Source organism: Dipteris shenzhenensis, chromosome 27 (assembly GCF_047967505.1).
Source record: "Dipteris shenzhenensis isolate YYH24624 ecotype China chromosome 27, Dip_SZ_1.0, whole genome shotgun sequence".
NCBI lineage: Eukaryota > Viridiplantae > Streptophyta > Polypodiopsida > Gleicheniales > Dipteridaceae > Dipteris > Dipteris shenzhenensis.
Genome location: NC_141622.1, coordinates 12519681 through 12538529, shown reverse-complemented (window position 1 = coordinate 12538529; position 18849 = coordinate 12519681). Strand labels below are relative to the sequence as shown.

The following is an 18849-nucleotide window of genomic DNA, read 5'->3' as shown; positions in this document are numbered from 1 at the left end:
ACAATCTGTCAGCATGATAAAATCAGCCACATTATTGGCTCTTGGAACAAACCTGGCAGGAGGCCGTTGTACACGGGTGCTCCTCCTAACAAAATGTTCCGGATTAGGCTGCTGTCCAGCCTGTTCGTCATGCATGACGGGTGGCTGTACCACCATATCTGGCTGTTCTACAGCCCCATCTGCTGGCATATCCAGTGGTGCATCATTGGCAAAATTATCTGGCTGATTTCCAGCATGTATATCCTCTTGAACAGGGTTATCTGCAGCAGCCTGCTGCTGCATATAAAAGGGCATTCTTTGCTGTCCAACATCATCATAAATAACCCTCCTGTATTCCACAGGTTGCACGGGTTCCTTGTGTACACTATCCTCTTTAAAGATGACATCATTGCTGCGTATAATCTTCCGTTTAACGGGATCCCATAACCTGTATTCCATTTCACCTTCGTCACCATAACCCATAAAGATGCATCTGAGAGACTTTGGCTCCAGTTTGGTGCGCAGTTCTTTGCGTACATGAGCCAAGCACTCGCAGCCAAACACACGTAAGTGCTTGTATGAAGGTGGCTTGCCAGACCACACCTCCTCTGGCACTTTCAACTCCAAAGCCTTGTTTGGCGACCTGTTAATAATGTGAACTGCTGTTTGCACGGCTTCTGCCCAAAAGCCATGGGGTAATGCAGCATAAGACAACATACATCGAACCTTCTCCTGAATAGTTCGATTCATCCGCTCACTTACACCATTTTGAGATGCATTATGAGGGGCTGTGAGTTCTTGTTAATGCCCTTAGCTTCACAAAACTGTACAAAAGCATGTGACACATACTCACCGCCATTATCGGATGTGAGGCATTTCAGCCTACGACCTGTCCGATTCTCAACCTGAGCGACAAACTTCTTGAAAGCATCTAAGGCATCGCTTTTATGCTTCAAGAAATAGACCCACACTTTGCGTGTGGCATCATCAATAAAAGTAATGAAATACTTTGCACCCCCTAGTGATAACTGTGGCATCTCACACAAATCAGTGTGCACTAGATCAAGCGGTGCTCTATTCTGGGGAGTTCTCCTCTTATGAGGAGTCACAGAATGCTTGCCAAATATGCAATGATCACAAGTAGGCAAATCTGAAAAAGATTGAGACGGCAGATAACCCAAACGTGACAGTTCTTGCATTCCTTTAACAGACATGTGTCCCAACCGGCTATGCCACAATGAAACCTTTGGCAGCTCGGTTATGGCAACAACATGATTACCCACACTGGAAACATAAAGAGGGTACAAGGTATCACTCTTAAAACCCTCAGCCACTACAACCTGGCCATCAGTAATCACCCATTTGGAATCCCCAAATGTGGTGTGGTAACCACTGTCATCCAATAAGCCAGTGCTAATCAGATTAGTCTTGATTTGCGGCACATGGCGAACACCATCAAGCATAAATGTGCGTCCATCAGGGAACACTATCTGTATACTGCCAATCCCTGCAATCTGACATGCATAGTTGTTCCCAAGGTGAACAACTCCATGAGTACCTGTGTAGGAAGTAAACCACTCCCTATGAGGAGTAACATGAAAAGAAGCACCTGAATCCAAGAGCAAGGTGTGCATGTCATGGCCATCAATAACCAAGGTATGTGCAATTACAGCAGAAGAACATAATACCTCAAGTCTGTCACTGTCACTGTCCTCTGCTGCAACATTCACTGCATCCAAGTCATCTACCTTGGCCTTGCCTTTGCCTTTGCTTCCACTGCCTGCATCCTTTGTTTCAGCCTTTTTGGCTTTCTGATCCCGTATGAACTTGAAGCACTTAGACTTCACATGTCCCTTCTTGCCACAATAAAAGCATTCAATATCCTTTTTACCACGGGACTGACTGCGGGATTTGGACTTACTAGCAGATCTGCCCTTCTGCTGAGTCCTGCCTCTATCCTGTACCTGCAAGGCATTTGAAGACTTGCTGCTCGCATTATTCTTCCTGCTCATCTCCTCCATAAGGAGAGAGCTCTCTACATCAGCATACATAAGAGTGACATTCGAATTTGACAGGGTGGTCTTGAAAGTGTCCCAACTCTCAGGGAGGGTACACAACAAGAAAGTAGCCTTGAACTCCTCATCAAGGTTCAATCCCTGTGCAATAAGCTGTGTAAAGATGGCATTGAACTCACTCAAGTGTGAGGTCATAGCTGTACCTTCTTTCATGCGAAGATCAACCAGCTTCTTCAACCAATAAACCTTACTGGCTGAACTCTTTTGGGCATATAACTCTGCTAGCCTCTGCCATAGGCCATAAGAGGTCTTTTCAGCCTGAACGTTGAACACAAGAGTGTCAGAAATAGTAAGCATGATAGCTGCCCTTGTGGACAAATCAAGCTCTTCCCAGTCATCATTTGTCATGTCAGATGGCTTGACACCCTTCACCCTTATGGGCTTAGAAATCTTCTTTAACAGAAGTACATTCAAACATTGTTCTGCCCATAATGCATAATTGTGTGCCCCTTCCAACTTCTTTATGTTCAGAATTGATGATTCACTTCCCCCTGATGCCATATCAGATAAGGAAAGTACCTGACTTCCTGTAAGTCAAAAAAAGACTGAATAAAATTCTGATTTCTCAGAAAAAACCTGCTCTATCAAGAGCCAGGAGCACTCACAATAGTGCTGTTTTTACTGTCAGAAAATCTGCAGCAAAACAGAAAATTTCTCTCCAATTACTGTACCTTCTGACACACTATACCGTGCTCAAATAGGCATAAAAACAGTAATTTCAGAATGCTGCATAAAAACAGTAATTGCAGAATGCTGCAGCTGCTCCACAAGTGCTTTAACAGTGCATCATCAGCTGACAAGGCACAAAACACTGCTGCATTGCTGTCCTGATCACTTCTCCCACCTCAGACGAGGTATTGCACTGATTTAATATGCATAAACCACTTGGCATAAACTGTTTTGTTCACTGAAAAAAAAAGGCTCCAGACACTTCAGCCTGTCACAAAACCTGCAACAGAAAATGGGATAAATCCCAAGCAATTACCCTTCTGCCAAGGGAATAAAATGCATCTGAAGGTCTCAAACAGTAACTCAAGTGCTCTCAAGCAAAATCTGGGCAAAAGCCCCTTGATTTGACACCTGTACCAAGTGAAAATAACCTCAACAATGAGGGATAAGGCATACAATGTGCAAATCTCTCTGACAAAATCAACTAACAGTGTAATGCAAATACTGCCCTGTGTAGAAATGACATACACAGATCCCAACGTACAAACGCTCAATGAGGAACCTTTTGAGCACTGTCAACGATGGACAGTTAGGGACCGAGTAAACTCGATGCGCCCTGGCCAAGCGTGGCTCAACTGAGGTTCTCTGAGTGTTGCACAAGAAATGTGACGTGCAAGAAAATGTCACCTCCACACTGCGGAAATCGAGACAAATGTGTGCACTCTGGCACCACACTACCTCAAGGCATACAAAGCATCAACTGCTGGGCAAAAGCCCTATGATCTGCTCACTCGTAAACTGAGATTCAAACCCAGTAAAAGCATATATCCTCTGTCAGATGCATAAATCCCGATATCTGTGCACAAGTCCTCCACGCAGAAAGAAAATAACTGAGAAAGTACTTGCTGTACTTCATGCAATGCAATGCACCTTAGGTAAAACCCAAATCTCCTCGCTGTACTTGAGCAGAGTACAGATCCAAGGAGAGAGTTCGAAATGTACTCCTCTGACGCAGATCCAAACCAGAAAATGCACCTCCCTGTCGGAAAAAAAAAACCCGGAAGCAACTCCCTGTCACAGTCCGTACGGCGATCCGTACTGTACGGTAGAAGGCTGTCCGTACGGCTGTACGGCCGACGTCTGTTCGTACGGATGTACGGACGACGTACGTCCGTACTGTTGTACAGCGCGCGAAATGGCGCCTGCGCCTGCGCGATGCGCTGCCCGCTGCAGCCTGCGCTGCCCTGCGCGATGCGCTGCCGCCCTGCTGTCCCGCTGGCCCGCGATGCACGCTGGCTGCTGCCCTGCTGTCCCGCTGACCCGCGCTGCCTGCTGCGCTGCCCTGCGCTGCTGTTGCGCTGCCTCGCTGCAGCCCTGCTGGCCACTAGGGCAAAGAGGTAGGGGAAGTGGGTAGACGGAGTGGAGAGGGAGGGGTAGGCAGGGGTAGGAAGGGAGTGAGGCTGGCTCTGATACCAGTTGAGAGGGGAAGGTGAGTGGGAGAAGTACAAGAGGGAGAGAGTGAGAGAGAGCAGACTCCAAAATGTGCGGGTGTGTAGTGATGAGCCACACCACAAACTCTTAAGTTTTATTAGGATTAGGTTTTTCCCCCTATGACTGTCTTAAGACAGTCATAGGTGTCATAACTTTAATAAAAGGGGTGGCAATGTGCCTTTACCCCAACACATAGGGTGTTGAGATGAATCCTCAACATCTTCCCTCAAGATCAACATTATGAAGTAGGCCTTCCCTCAAGATGATGATTATAAGGAATCGAAGAAGGATTGAACATTATATTCCATCACACCCCTTCAATGGGAATGTCCTTCTGAGTCAAACCAAGAGCTTGTTGGTGCTTCTCGTTTTGAGTCAAATCAAGAGCTTGTTGGTGCTTCTCGAAAAGCTCTTTCCCAACCAGTTTGGTAAAGATATTTGCAACATTATCTTTGCTCTCACAATGTTGCAGTTTGATGTCTCTAAGTAACACTCTTTCTCTTATTAAGTGCTCTCTGACATATATATTATTGGCTTTGACTCATTAAAGTAGTTTGTATCTGACAATAGTCTTTTGAGCCATATAGTCTCACATGCACCTGTTATGAGTACCCTATGTTCTACTTCAGTTGAAGACAAAGAAACAATTGGCTGCTTGTTTGACAACCCTGATATAGCACCTTGACCAAGGAAAAATGCATATCCTTGTGCGGATCTTTTGGTCTCATGATCTCTTGCATAGTCACGACTCACTGTCACAGTATCCATGCAACCTTGGATGTATTCAATTCCAACTGTCTTGTACCTCAGATGTACCTTAAGACTCTGTGGTTGCATTCCAGTGAGACTGTTTTGGATTTGCTATAAGATGTGCAAGTGAACTTATTGCATAACAAATATATGGCCTTGTGATAGTCAAATATATAAGACATCCGATGAGCTCCCGATAGTACTTATCATTGATTGTAGGCTTTTTTGGATCTTTTGTAAGTTTCAACCTCTGTTCCATGGGAGGGGTTGAAGTCTTGTAATCTGCCATACGAAACTTCTTCAGGAGACTGTCCAACATATATTTGCTAGCTCATGAAGGTGTTGTTTGGGTCTCTCCTGAACTCAATTCCACGCCATAGTGCATAAGCCCAAGATCTTTCATGTCGAACTCTGCAAATAAGTCTTGTTTTAGCTTGTCCATAAAGCTTTCATTGCTTCCTATCACAATTAGATCATCTACATACAGAAGTGCAATAGTAACGTCTTCCCCTTGAACTTTGTAGTAGAGAGCATGATCTGCATTGGACTTTATGTATCCCAAGATTAGTAAAATACTCGTTGATTCTGTTGTACCAACTTCTGGGTACTTGCTTTAAGCTGCAGAGACTTTTATTGAGATGGCAAAGATGATCTTTTCTTGGTTTAACTTACCCTGCTGGTTGCTGCATGTAGGCTTCCTCATTCTAGGTAACCATTGAGAAAAGCATTTTGACATCTAGCTGGTATACGTTCCATCTGCTGAGTGTGGCTAGTGATATAAAAAATCTTATGGAGTCCATCTTTGCTACTGGAATATAAGTCTCATCATAATCTTGACTGTATTGTTGTGCAAATCCTTTTGCAACAAGTTTGGCTTTGTATCTTTCAATGCTTCCATCTGGATTGTACTTCACTTTGTAAACCCATTTATTTACAATGGCCTTCTTTCCTGGTGTATTGTTTTTGTACAAAGCTTCCATTTCTTCATTTATAGCAGTTTGCCACTCTTGCTTGTCAACTTTGTCTTCGAAGTACAGTGGCTCTTCTGTAGCCATGATGGTAGTCATAAGAGTATAATTTATGGTTTCAATTTGAATTGCTTTGCCTTTTTGAGCATATGTCAATCTTGTTGGTGGGCCACTTTCTCTGGTAGACTGTCTTAGTTGCTGCTCTGTAGGTGGATCCTCTGGCAATTCTTGCTCTTCTTCATTAACCTTTTCTGTTGGTGATTGAGTAATTGGTGTGACAATCTCATGTATACTTGATGTTTTTCATTCTGATTCTTTATCAAATATTACATCTCTGGAGATTATGACCTTTCGATTGATGGGATCATACAGCTTGTATGCTTTGCTCTCTTCACTATAGCCAACCATGATGCTTTTCTCTCTTCCTGCTGTTGCAAGGTGATAGTTGTAATCCTTGATCTTGAGTACGTAAGCATGACCAGTTTCATTGCTGTTGCGGAAACTCTGGTTGATATGGTTTCTCAATGCGAGAATCTTGGATGTGTTCTTAGACTCATAAAGAGCTGCGAACATATCTTATGCTTCTTTGGATGTCTTTACTGTGTTGAGTTGTCCAAGCATGACATCTTGCATGTTTTGTTTAATCAAACGATATGCATATTTGTCTTTCTTGTCCCATTTTGCCTGTGCTCGAGCAATAGCAGGATCTACTGCAGGTGTGGATACCGTTGGTGCAAGTATGACCCTTCTACTTGTGCTGCAGCAATGGTGACAGTTGCTGCTGGTACACTGGATGGTTGAGGTGTAGACTCATCGACATACTCCCATTTGTCTTGAAGTATGAGAATGGTCTCCATTCGGTATTTCCATGTGCCCTAGTTAGAATTATCTAACTTAGCAGATGTCTCCAAATTGAGGTTGCTAGTGGTAGACATGGTGCAACATCGTACTCAATGTGCCTGTGAAAAACACTATTTGAATCAGCTGCAAAATACTGTTTGTATTAGTTGCAAACTGAACTGTCGGTGAGATAGAACTGTAATATATTTCGATTTGTTACAAGGCAAATGATGTCAGGATTAGCCAAGAGGCTTTACAAGGCTCAAAATAATATGCACAAATGCCAAAAAATAGCCAATAGGCTTTACAATGAAGGCAATGTGAGTGCAAAATGAAATGATGTGCAATCTGCCCATTGAACAAGCTACCAATGCCTTTGAAAACTCTGGAATTTGCTCGCTGATGTGTAGATGGTCGGGTTTCAGGACATATGATGTGAAACCACATGTGAGCGTAGGAACTCACTCCGAGTAGGAATGAGTCGGGAATTTTTGGGCATGGTTTCGATTGTCTGCTTTGGAGTTCTCTCCTCTATGGATGAACTAATCTACTCTGATCTAGAGCTAGACCAACTGTTGAGCAATGAAAAACAGCAAATAATATTGCTGCTCCTTACTGCTCTTGGAAGGCTGCACTGTTGGATGAATTGTGAGGCCCAGGGCCTCTCCTTTTATAGGCCCAAGGCCTCGGTCAAAATAGCGGACTGGCAGTCTCTCAATGGCCGACCAGTCTGCTGCACAAAACTGACCTGATTGGCTGCCCCCACCAGCCCGCCATATATAAGGGTCTTTACTAGGCCGTTTGCAGCCTTTGTTCCAGGCAGGGACCCAACCCTTTTGACCAGCCTAACCAAGGCTTGGTTGACTAGCTCAACCAGCCCCAACCAGCCCTACTGTTGGCCGACCTATTTGCTGCTCTGTCCTGCCATATTCCTGCGCCATCTTTAGGGTATGTTGCAGGCCATGTGCCTATCCACACGCCTTGCTAGATAGCTTGCCATGTAGGCGCTTGTACCTGGCATCTTGTGCTGCTCCAGATCTGCCTCTTCCAGGCCAGATCTATACCATGTATGCATCGCCATTTGCCACGGTCTTAATGCCATGTGTTGCAGCCACTTTGATGCATCCAGGTACTTGACCTTTTTCTCTCTGATCTGCCCCCATGGCAGCCGTGCTGCCCATGTGGCCTTCCATCAGTTCCCAGGTCCACCCCCCATGCTTTCCTCATATGGGGGCTTACAGATGGTGAGGTGACCTTTCCAACACCTTTTGCCTTTCATATTTTACTTTTTGACAAATGATGCATGCTTTCACATATGCCTCAACATCTTTCCTCAGGTCAAGGATCTTTTGGAGAAGGAGCTGATTCAGCCCAGCTCTTCACCCTTTTGCTCACCCGTGCTTTTGGTTAAGAAGTATGGATTTTGGCGGATGTGCATTGACTACCGAGCCCTCAATAAAATCACAATTACTTTTGCTTCTTCTTAGCGATCTTCTTACTTTTAGGAGGGACTTTCAACATTTCAGTAAGGTTTTGAGTTGATTGTGTCAAGGTGCCCACTGCACCTGCCAGCTGTACCGTAAAAAGGGTTTGTGCATCTTGTTCTTCAACTTCATCTGCCTCATCTTGGGAAACCTTAGTGGCATGCTCTGAGGGAACATGCTGCTCCTCATCATCCTGCTTCTCTTCTTCTTTCCACCATGGCTTATATTTAAAAGACTCTGAGTCCTCCCGATTACTGGGCGTGTTCACCGTTGTGATTGAACTTTGTGGGTGTAATGAGAATGCAGCGAAGGCTTTCTTTTCCCAGCATTACTAGAGCTCACCTATGTGAGAAAATTGTGATTTTCCCGGCAATGGAACCATGGAAACCGGTCTCTAGCAAACTAAAGGGCAATAATTCACAACTAACTTGTCATCCACATTCATTACAACCATAATGCATCACTTTCAGGCACTTCCTTTAGCTAGAACCACTGAGAAATAAACTTTAAAACACTGGAAGGGAGGCTAGAATGCCGTTGCTCATAAACCATACACGAGACACAGATTGGCCCCAAAAACTTCGGTGCCACTTTCAGTATTTCTTTATTTCTTCTGTCAATGGAATGTGCTCTTTTACAACAAGGGCAGAATTAACCTTTTGGTTCAATTTTGGCACGCCCTCTGTGTTTGGGTGTCTTATTACAGCCCGAATTGAGTAGAAGAATTCGAACCACAAGTAAGAAACAAAGAACTTCAAAAGTGAAAAAAACATCCAAATGAAGGTCTTAGCCACTTTACCTGCTGTCCATGGAAGAGGGGCGACCTCTGGCCTCGCACCTATCCTTTGTACAGGCCCCCAATAGTGTACAGTGGACCTTCAGCCACAAAGGAGTCAGAAGGCAGCAGCAATAAATTTGAATCAGCTCCAAAAGGCATTGAACCAGCTCCCAGGGACTCGATTCCAGGCTGGAACACCTGCAAGAGGCAGCAGATCCACATAGCAAGAGGCCAGCAGGAGAAATCGGCAGCGTAGAGAGAGAGAGGGGGGCAGAATTCAGGTGTGGAAATGCTCACGAGGCAGGAGAGGAGAGCTGTGCAGCCAGCAAAGAGCCTTGAAATGCTCACAAGAGAGGGAGAAGGGCCGAAATCCGCAGCTAAGGAGGTCACCAGCAGGGAGAAACAGCTGTACAGCCAGCAATCCCCCTCGAAATGCATGGAGAATTGATATCCGGTAGGAGAGGGAAGCCGTACAGCCCAGGGAGCAGCCTCCAAAATGCGAGCTAGAGAGAAAACATGCATGCAAGCACATGGCAAGGTCACGTGGCAGGTTGACTTGCCACATCATCCATACCTCTAACCCACTCTTTTTGGTCAGAGTTATTCCTTGCCTTGGGCCTAGTAATGTGCCTAGATGAGACCATTACTTTTAGCATTGCAACCCTAGCCCAATGTCAACAGCCTCGTCATGATCAACAAGTTTGGGTTTCCAACTCTTCAATCTGCAAGTCTAAGGGAGCTTTCGTAGTGTGCTTCTTGGGGTTTTGGGAATGATTGCGTTCAGTGCTAGAGCCTGATCAAGATTGAAAGCTTTTATTCGGACTGTTTGCAGGTCAACCGATGAAGCTGGGTCGACTGTTCAATCTTATAAATCAAGCAAAAGAATTGAATTGGAAAAGCAAGGATATCAAATAAAGAGTGTCTTGGGTGATCAATGGAGTGACATTCTTGGCCCAGCAGTCGGTGATCGGACGTTTAAGCTTCCAAATCCCATGTACCAGGTGCTTTAATTAATATTTTCTTCTTTTCAATTTTGTTGATTGACAATGCAGGAGTATTCTATTGACTACCAAAACTTGGTTTTGTGTTTTGTTGATGAACTGTGGAAAGTAGCTATGCCTAAAGAAAGATTTGGAAGCTTTTTGCTTGAGAAACTGATTGTAGAATTCTCCACTGTAGTTGCATATCATTGACATTTTAGGAATCAGTTTCCTGGTCATGAATTGCATAACTGGTGGCATTTTTTGGTGGGTAAGGAAACAGATTTTTCTTTTTTAAATGCTCTTGTTCTATTCAGGAATATAGGCAAGATGGGAGTTACTATTTGTAAAGATCAGCATTTGACATCTTCCATCCCTTGTGATATTCTTGTTATTTATAGACCATCTCATTGTGAGTAGGTATGTCTTAATTTTCTTTCTGTTGCTTGTAATATTTTTTTTGAAAAAAACCAGGAGCTTAATAGTATAAGACTTGGAAATGCATCTTGTCTTGAAAATTCCTGTCATGAAAGAGGACAATAAAACAGCAATCTTGGTGAACAAAGTCCATGATTGGCCTCGCTTTCTTGTATCACATAAGGGACTAATATTTGTAACTCTTTATGGTTTTGCCCAATGACATACACTTCAATAGTTGTGTCCTGAAAGATTCGGCCAATGGCCTACACTTCCATAACTATGTTCCCCTCTTTATTTTTTTCCTTGCTTTTGATGCTTGACATGGTATGTGAAATTTACAGCCTTTTAAGGATTCTGGGTACAACAGGACTGCTATACTGTCTACAAGTGTATTGTCTTCTGAGGTCCAATTTTGATTTTTTGTGTTGCTTATAGGCATATGAATCAGCTTCACCTTGGTATACTCTTTTTTGATATGGGAAATCCTATGCAAATTCTATATCTAAGCCCTGTTTGGGCATTCATGCAGTCATGAGGCAGGTATAGGTGGATCCTATTGTATACTTTCAAGAGGATACATGTCAAGAAAGTTTGTCACTGTCTCAAGTTTATACCATTACCTACAGTATGTATGCACTCCATGGTATTATCTTTTTTGTAGATCAGGATGTTTGCTTTGAGCCAAGGAAAGGGGAAGGAATTTGGGATGGGCCAAATGATGCTAAGGTTGGTTTCAGCCTAAGGAGCTGCCTAAGCCAAACCTCATTTACAAGGTATACGAAAATGGAAGTGGCTAGTTATCAATGACCTTAAACTTTTGGGTGCATCAAGTTATGCTAATTTTTATGATATATAAGATAGTTAAAGGATGAGTTTGGGAATGTTCCAGGATTCATCTAGGTATATGCTTTTGCCGTATTAGCGGACATGCAAATTTCACGTTGTGAAGTTTTCGTCCAAGTTGCGGCCTGCTGGTGTTGCGATAATTCTTTCTATCTTAAATGGTGCGTTGCCCTATCAGCTAGATTTAGATTTAGATGCTCGTTGGGGATAGATTAAAATGAAATTGTTTAGACTTCACAAGCAGTTGTAGCTTGAATGAAGAGATTTGGACTACCTTTTGATTAGCCTTCTCCTTTAGTGCTAGCCTTCACCATGGCTGAGTTTGCCCTTCACCTGCGGAGTGCCGACAGAAACTCAGTACAAAGACTTTGTATAAATGGATGCTCAAGTATGTGTGGGTGTGTGGATTTATGGTCTACACCCACTGTTGGGCGCTGATGATGTCAATGGGGATGTCATAGTAGCTAGTCCTTGCTATGCGTGATGGAGTTTATGGTTTTCAATCTTATGAGTGACTATCGTGAGATTGAAACTACACTATGTTGTGTTTTTAGAGGATGAGTTTGGGAATGTTCTGGATTCATCTAGGTATATGCTTCTGTCGTATTAGCGGACATGCAAATTTCACGTTGTGAAGTTTTCGTCCAAGTTGCGGCTTGCTGGTATTGCGATAATTCTTTCTATTTTAAATGGTGCGTTGCCCTATGAGCTAGATTTAGATTTAGATGCTCGTTTGGGAGAGACTAAAATGAAATTTTTTAGACTTCACAAACAGTTGTAGCTTGAATGAAGAGATTTGGACTACCTTTTGATTAGCCTTCTCCTTTAGTGCTAGCTTTCACCATGGCTGAGTTTGCCCTTCACCTCCGGAGTGCTGACAGAAACTCAGTACAAAGACTTTGTATAAATGGATGCTCAAGTATGTGTGGGTGTGTGGATTTGTATGTGTGAGAGCATACATTTATACTATGGTCTACACCCATTGTTGGGTGTTGATGACGTCAGTGGGTATGTCATAGTAGCTAGTCCCTGCTATGCGTGATGGAGTTTGTGGTTTTCAATCTTATGAGTGACTATCGTGAGATTGAAACTACACTATGTTGTGTTTTTAGAGGACGAGTTTGGGAATATTCCTAGATTCATCTAGGTATATATAAAATAGTTTAACATTGGAAATTAATTACTTCTAGTTTGCATGTAAAATAATCTATGAGGAGCCAATCAAGGCCTAGGCATTTGTATAGAGCCATAAACATAGTGACATCAAAAAGCTCCTTTAAATGTTAGGAACACCAACCTTTAAGATCGGGATGGTGGGTATTTTTTGTGTAATGTGAACTACATTTCTTCTCCATGCAAAAGATTACAATTTGGCCAAACAAGTAGAAATGTATCTTTTGCAAACACACTAGGAGGAAAGGAATCATGTAATTTTGACCTTCCCTAGGATTCATTAGTAGAATTCTTGCTATGGGAATTCTCTTTGATGCATATCTTCACTGAAGCTCCCTACATGACATTTTTGACCACTATGTCAAAATTAAGTGTCGCTTGGTTAGAGTAACAAGAATGGGGGTTTGGGTATAGAGTAATTGGATAGGCAACAAACGAGAAGTAGACCATGTGGGACTAATCTTGACAAAGAAAATGAAGATTGTTAAGAGCAACGAGAACGAGAATAGAGAGTAATTGGTTATGCAAATGAGCACAAATAACTTAGATCACATAGTAGCATAGAGGACCGATCTTGATAAGGAAAATTAGGATTATTTGCCTAGAATTCATAACATGCATACTTTTCCAAGACACTTTAAAATAGCCTTTCATACCCTTGGTTCATTACACAAGATATACGAGAAATAACCCATCAAGTGGATAAGGCCTTTTTTAAGGGAGAAGTCGTTGAGATAAGGTCCCATAAGGCATAACGATGTGACATTAGAAACTAGTGACTTGACTCTAGTGAGTACTTGGTCTTTTTCTTATAAACTAGGCCACAAGGGAACAAAGCGAGCAGTCATTGAAAGAAGGTCCCATAAGGCATAACGATGTGACATTAGAAACTAGTGACTTGACTCTAGTGAGTACTTGGTCTTTTTTCTTATAAACCAAGCCACAAGGGAACAAGAATTGGTAACGTTATAATTGTTCAGTGAAAGGGAGCTACTTCAAAGGGTAACCCACTTTGGCTTGGCACCTTAAACTCACATTGAGGAACCTCCATAAAACTTTAGGCTTTATGAGGTCTGTTGAGTATTGTTAACGTGGCATGTAATATAGATTAGTTATTGCTAGTTGTACATAGTCATAAGTACATTGATTTTCATGCAATGGACGTAATTGGTTTGTAAATGATTGTTAGTCACACAAAAGCAAATTGCAAGAAAGTTGAATGGACCCTTCAAATGTTCAAAACAAAGGCCATTGTTAGGAGTGGGCTCGCAAAACTCAAACAAGTGTATAATCTTGAGCTATGACATGGAAGGATAGCAAGTGCTAGTGTCTGCAAAAAGATGGCATCTCACCTAGATTGTAGCGGTGCTTATGTCCTCATGACACGTCCAAGGGTCCTATATTCTCAAGTTGGGGGGTTGGGGTTGTGGTTGAGTCCTTTGAGTGTCCCCAGGTAGATGAGCTCAAGAAGGGGATACCAAAGTGGGTGGGATGTAATGGCGCTTGTTGCGAATGTTTGTCAGGGAGGTTATAGATTAGGCAAACGAGCACCTTGGGCAAACGAGAACCTTGGGTCTAAGGACTTGTATGTTTGAGCTAGACCTAATTATTTTTTAGTAGCAAGGTTGGAAAGGTTGGTGCCACGTACCCAAATTACTTTTGGGCATATATCAATTTAAGAATACACTTCGACTGCTTGAAAAAGATATTTTTGAGAAAATTGGTCTCTTTCTAAATGAGCTCCAAACTTAGTAGAAAGCATATTTTGTGTCCACTTTTGGTATATAGTGCTCATAATACTAAGATCAAAGCTAATGAGTAGGAGCATAAGGCAACCACATTGCATCAATTGTGATCTTTCATTGGATTTATAAGCTTCTATCAACACTTCATATAGGACTTTGCCGGAGTCACTAATTCCCTATATGATCTACTTGACCTTGAAAGAAAAATTGGACTTAGGGAAAGGCATCAACTTTTAGGTAACTCAAGTACAAGCCTGCACAACAGTGACAATCTAGGTGGAACATCACTTTCCATGTGAATGTGGATCTATCAAGTGTGTCCTTGGGACAATACTTGGCGAACCAAACGACCAAGTCAGTCATTTGTCATCGGCAACATTTCTTGTAGGCTAGAACCTTCATGGCATAGGTTAGATGGCAATCAATGTGCGACTACAAACAATGTGACGTATGCTAGCAAATCAAGCTACCTCTATCACATACCCTATAGCGTATAAGGATTATGGACGTTGCGGTTTACAATTCATGTGCCCATTCAAACAAGTGTCACAACCGATCAAGAATAAATACAGCTACCAAAGGGCCTCCATGATAGTTTGATTTAAAGGAGGACAAGATTCCTATTTAAAAACATCATACGGCACTTCTTACAGCTCATTGGATTGGCAATTGACCAAGGTAACATTTTATGACTTAGATTTTCTTGATTCTAACCCAAGTATCTATGATTATAAACCAGAGAGCTATAACCTATTTTTGCATAGTTTAATAGCCATGCCGAATCTATGATAATGTTCTGAAGGCCATCTTTAATAAATAGTCAATGATAATGAAACTCAACACAGCTCTCAAGGCATATCGAGTGGCTTGTAGGTGACAACCAGACATGCTCGCTGTTGTCTGGCCTATGGGTCCAAAGCGGTAGTCCCCTTATAATTTAAGATCCTTTCTAAGTGGGCATAAAGCATAAGCTCAAAGAACCCAAGGCGCCTCAAGGTATTTGAACTACTCATACTAAAGGAGGAGCTCACTCTTACAAAATGAATGCAATTGATTTCTTGAAGCCTAAAGATTCACTAACCAGAGATGCTTGATAAGTACATTACATAAAATTACGGAGCAACCACAACCAATTTTTTAGTTTCCTTACTAAATAATATTGGGAACACAAATGAGAGGAGAACACTAAAACATGGAGATGTATTGAGAATGCAAGATGATGTACATTAAATAATGACCTAAATGAGGAATCTATCCTCACACAAAGGAAGTTAATTCCCAAGAGCATCCTAAATTGGAGGCAAAAGTGTCCTAAGGATTTGTTCAAACTATACTACTCATAATCTAATAGACCCTCCCCATAGTGATCGTGTGAACATGTATAGAGATTTGGATGAATCACCAAAAGGAAATAAGATTGAAGCTTTGTGGAAAATTTACTTTTCTATGGGTAGTGCCTTGGTGGAAAGAGCTGCCATGTTCTAGTGTGTGGGACAATAGATGAAATCGATCACTCATGCATGCAATTTCTCTTCAACATAAAAACCATGTACTCAACCTCACATGAAGATGTGACCACAATGGATTGTTTTGTGCTCAACTAAGATATGCATTAGCTACCAAGAAAGAAATGATTTTCATTGCTGGACCATTTAATAGTCACTAGCCCAATTTGCATCTGTAAATGCATGGGATTGAGAGTCTACCCCCTAGCGTAAAACAATCTTACATGTGAAAATGTGTTTTATAGTATATAAGTGAGAGCGGCCTTTAGGCTATGTATATATTTGCTATGTAGGCCATGTATATATTTGCCTTTAGGATACATATATATATACATAGCCTTTAGGCTATGTATATATTTGCTCCTAGACTAAAATATAAGATGCCAAGTAGCCAATAATCGGACAATGTAGAGTGACATCATATGGTTCAACAACTTCCTAATGTCCCCTCTTAAATTGCATTGCATAAGTAGAGGCTGCATGCACAAGGTATAGTTTTGCGATTTCACTTGGTGCATATGATAGAATCCCAGACTAGAAAAGAAATCAGCATAGTATGTGTTAGGCATAATGACTATATAGTGGAAGCTTTCACATTGATTACATCATGTAGAATTTACCATCAGCTCCCCCTGTTAAGTTGTAATGGGGGAAAACTAAGTTGATGTCCAAAGCATGTGGACTTGTTGTGGGAAAGTGGCTTGGTGAAGATATCTATGACCTACTCTTATGTTGGACAATGAATTGGGTCAATCTCTTCACACTGAGAATTGCTATCATTGAGGTTGCTAATGTTGTCTAGACAAATATCCAAACCTATAAGCTTAATAATGATATACCAAATATTACTATTATACACCAATTAAAAATAGACTTACATCAAGGACAACAATGAATAGTCAATAGGTCTCGGAATAAGTTGAAGAGGAAAAAATAATGGTTGAGGATTTTTTGAGAGGACCTAATACTTAGAAGTCTTCCTTGTAATATAGATGAGGACTTAAATGCTTTCCCCCCTTGAAATTACTCTTGGAGAGTGGGAAGTAAAAATATTTATATGTATTGAGAGAGAAGAGAGAGAGAGAGAGAGAGAGAGAGAGAGAGAGAGAGAGAGAGAGAGAGAGAGAGAGACAGAGAGAGAGAGAGAGAGAGAGAGAGAGAGGGTGCATATTTCCTCTCTTAAATCTTTATAATCCAACCTACATTACACACTGTGAAGTGGAGCAGTGACTCACGTGTTGTGGGGATCTTGGAGGAATGCCAATGGAGACTCCACTCATGAGTAACTCCTTGTGAGAGCATTGCATACACAAGCCTAACACGTGTCACTCAAGTGTCAATCGGATTGTGTTGGTATGATTCCACGAGAGTGATGAGGGAAGGGAAAGAGAACAAGGGAAGGGAGAGAGGAGAGGAAGTGTGGAAGAGATGGAGGGAGTGAAGGGGAAACAATAGCAATTACAAGGCAACACACAATGGAAAGCAAGAAGTGTCACTCAATAAGAAAATGGAGAGAATGAGAGAGTTTGTATTCCAAAAGTTGCAAGTACATAATGAAGACCAAAGTCAAGCATTTGGCCATTTATACGATCCACCTTCTGAAGGGAGGGCTAACCCTATACTCTCTTTCGCCTCTCTCACTCTTGTTTTACAAGCACTTGAGCCCATATGGCTCTAAGGTGATAGCCTACCTCACATCCTCTCCTACTTCTCTACTTTATCTTTACAACCAAACACCTCCCAGGAGATAGCCTACCTCACATCCTCTCCTACTTCTTTGCTTTATCTTCACAACCACTTGGCACTTGCATGAACAGTTAACCATGGCAGTTAATATGCCCCGTTCCTATTCACAATTCATCCCTGGATTGTGTCTGGTGCATGATGCCTCATTTGAGGGCGTTGTTCATGATGCGATGCCGATCAAATAATATGTGCGAGATTATGTAAAATGGATGGAGAGGCTTCTAAAAGTGTGTCTCAAACATATCCTTAAAGGTCTAGATGTGGTGTGACCATGAAGATTTTGGACACAGATGTAGAGACACATTATTTGAAAAAATCGGGGCCCAGTGTTGAGGTCGAAGACAATTTTTTGCAGAGCCTTTGATGATTTTCTTTTGCCATAGGCTCGTGAGTGGGAATGTCCCTGAGTAAATAATGAGCAATAAAAAAAGGTGCATTGTGGCCATGAATGCTCGATTCGAGACCGAGGTGAAGGTAGTATTGAATTCCTCCATCTATGCTCCCAGGGCATAAGAGGATCCCACTTTTGAAAAGTCAAGATTGTATGTGATATTCAGGTCCAACGCTCACATCTTCTTAAACTTTGGCCAAAACCATCTTCTAGATAATGGCATCTATGTAGGATCGACACGTTGGCGGACACTGATTGAACAGTAGGTACGCCAAAAAGACTCATGCTTCAAAAAGGGAATTCTCCATCGAGGATGAAGACCTACTGTTGCTGCTATATCTGTAGTGGGCATCTGTGTAGGGTCCGGTCTCTTGTAGTGGCCTCTTGTAGATCTAAGATTGTCTCTCTGTTACTTTTAGAAACTCCTCTAGATCAGCTCTGTCAAGGCTTACACTTCCTTAATGTCCTTTTAGAATCTTTGGAGCTTACCCTTTACATCAGCCATATCCTTGACGGCGGTGCCTTGAATGAGGTCTCGTGGTGGTCAAGTGTGAGCTCTTGAGGCTACTCCTCCTCTTTGTGTGGGTGCTCACTAACTTCTTCTTGCTCCTCCTACTCATATGGACCTTCAACTTCTACGAAGAGCATTGGTTTAAGAATTTTATACCAAGTGTTGGTATCCATGTCTTCTAGACCCTCCGGCCCGAGCGACTGTTGCTGTGTGTTGAGGGTGGGTGGTGTTGGTGGTGTGCGTGAGGTGGATGGTTGTGAGGCTTCATTGGCATGAGTGATAGTGGAAGTGGGGTTGTGATTAGGTGATGTGTTAGGATTAGAAGGTGGGGCTTATGTGCGAGTAGAGTTAAATAGAGCCCATGCTATACTAGCATCTACTTCACGTAGATTTGTTGGGTATGCTATGTGTAAATCATCAAATTGGATAGTGCCAATTTAAATCATGTTCTGAATAGCTTCTAGGATATTATTGTATAGGACGATTATGCTAGTAGTAGTG

General features: G+C 42.2%; 1 protein-coding gene across 1 annotated transcript in view; it reads left to right on the top strand.

Annotated features, from left to right (window-relative positions):
* LOC147883873 (acid phosphatase 1-like) overlaps nucleotides 1–10431 on the top strand; it is a 30145-nt gene extending 19714 nt beyond the window's left edge. Inside the window, exon 4 of the mRNA XM_087398992.1 lies at nucleotides 9867–10431. Coding sequence (XP_087255118.1) covers nucleotides 9867–10044 — 178 coding nt within the window. The 3' untranslated portion in view covers nucleotides 10045–10431. The remainder of the gene's footprint in view (nucleotides 1–9866) is intronic.
* The last annotated feature ends 8418 nt before the right edge of the window (nucleotides 10432–18849 follow it).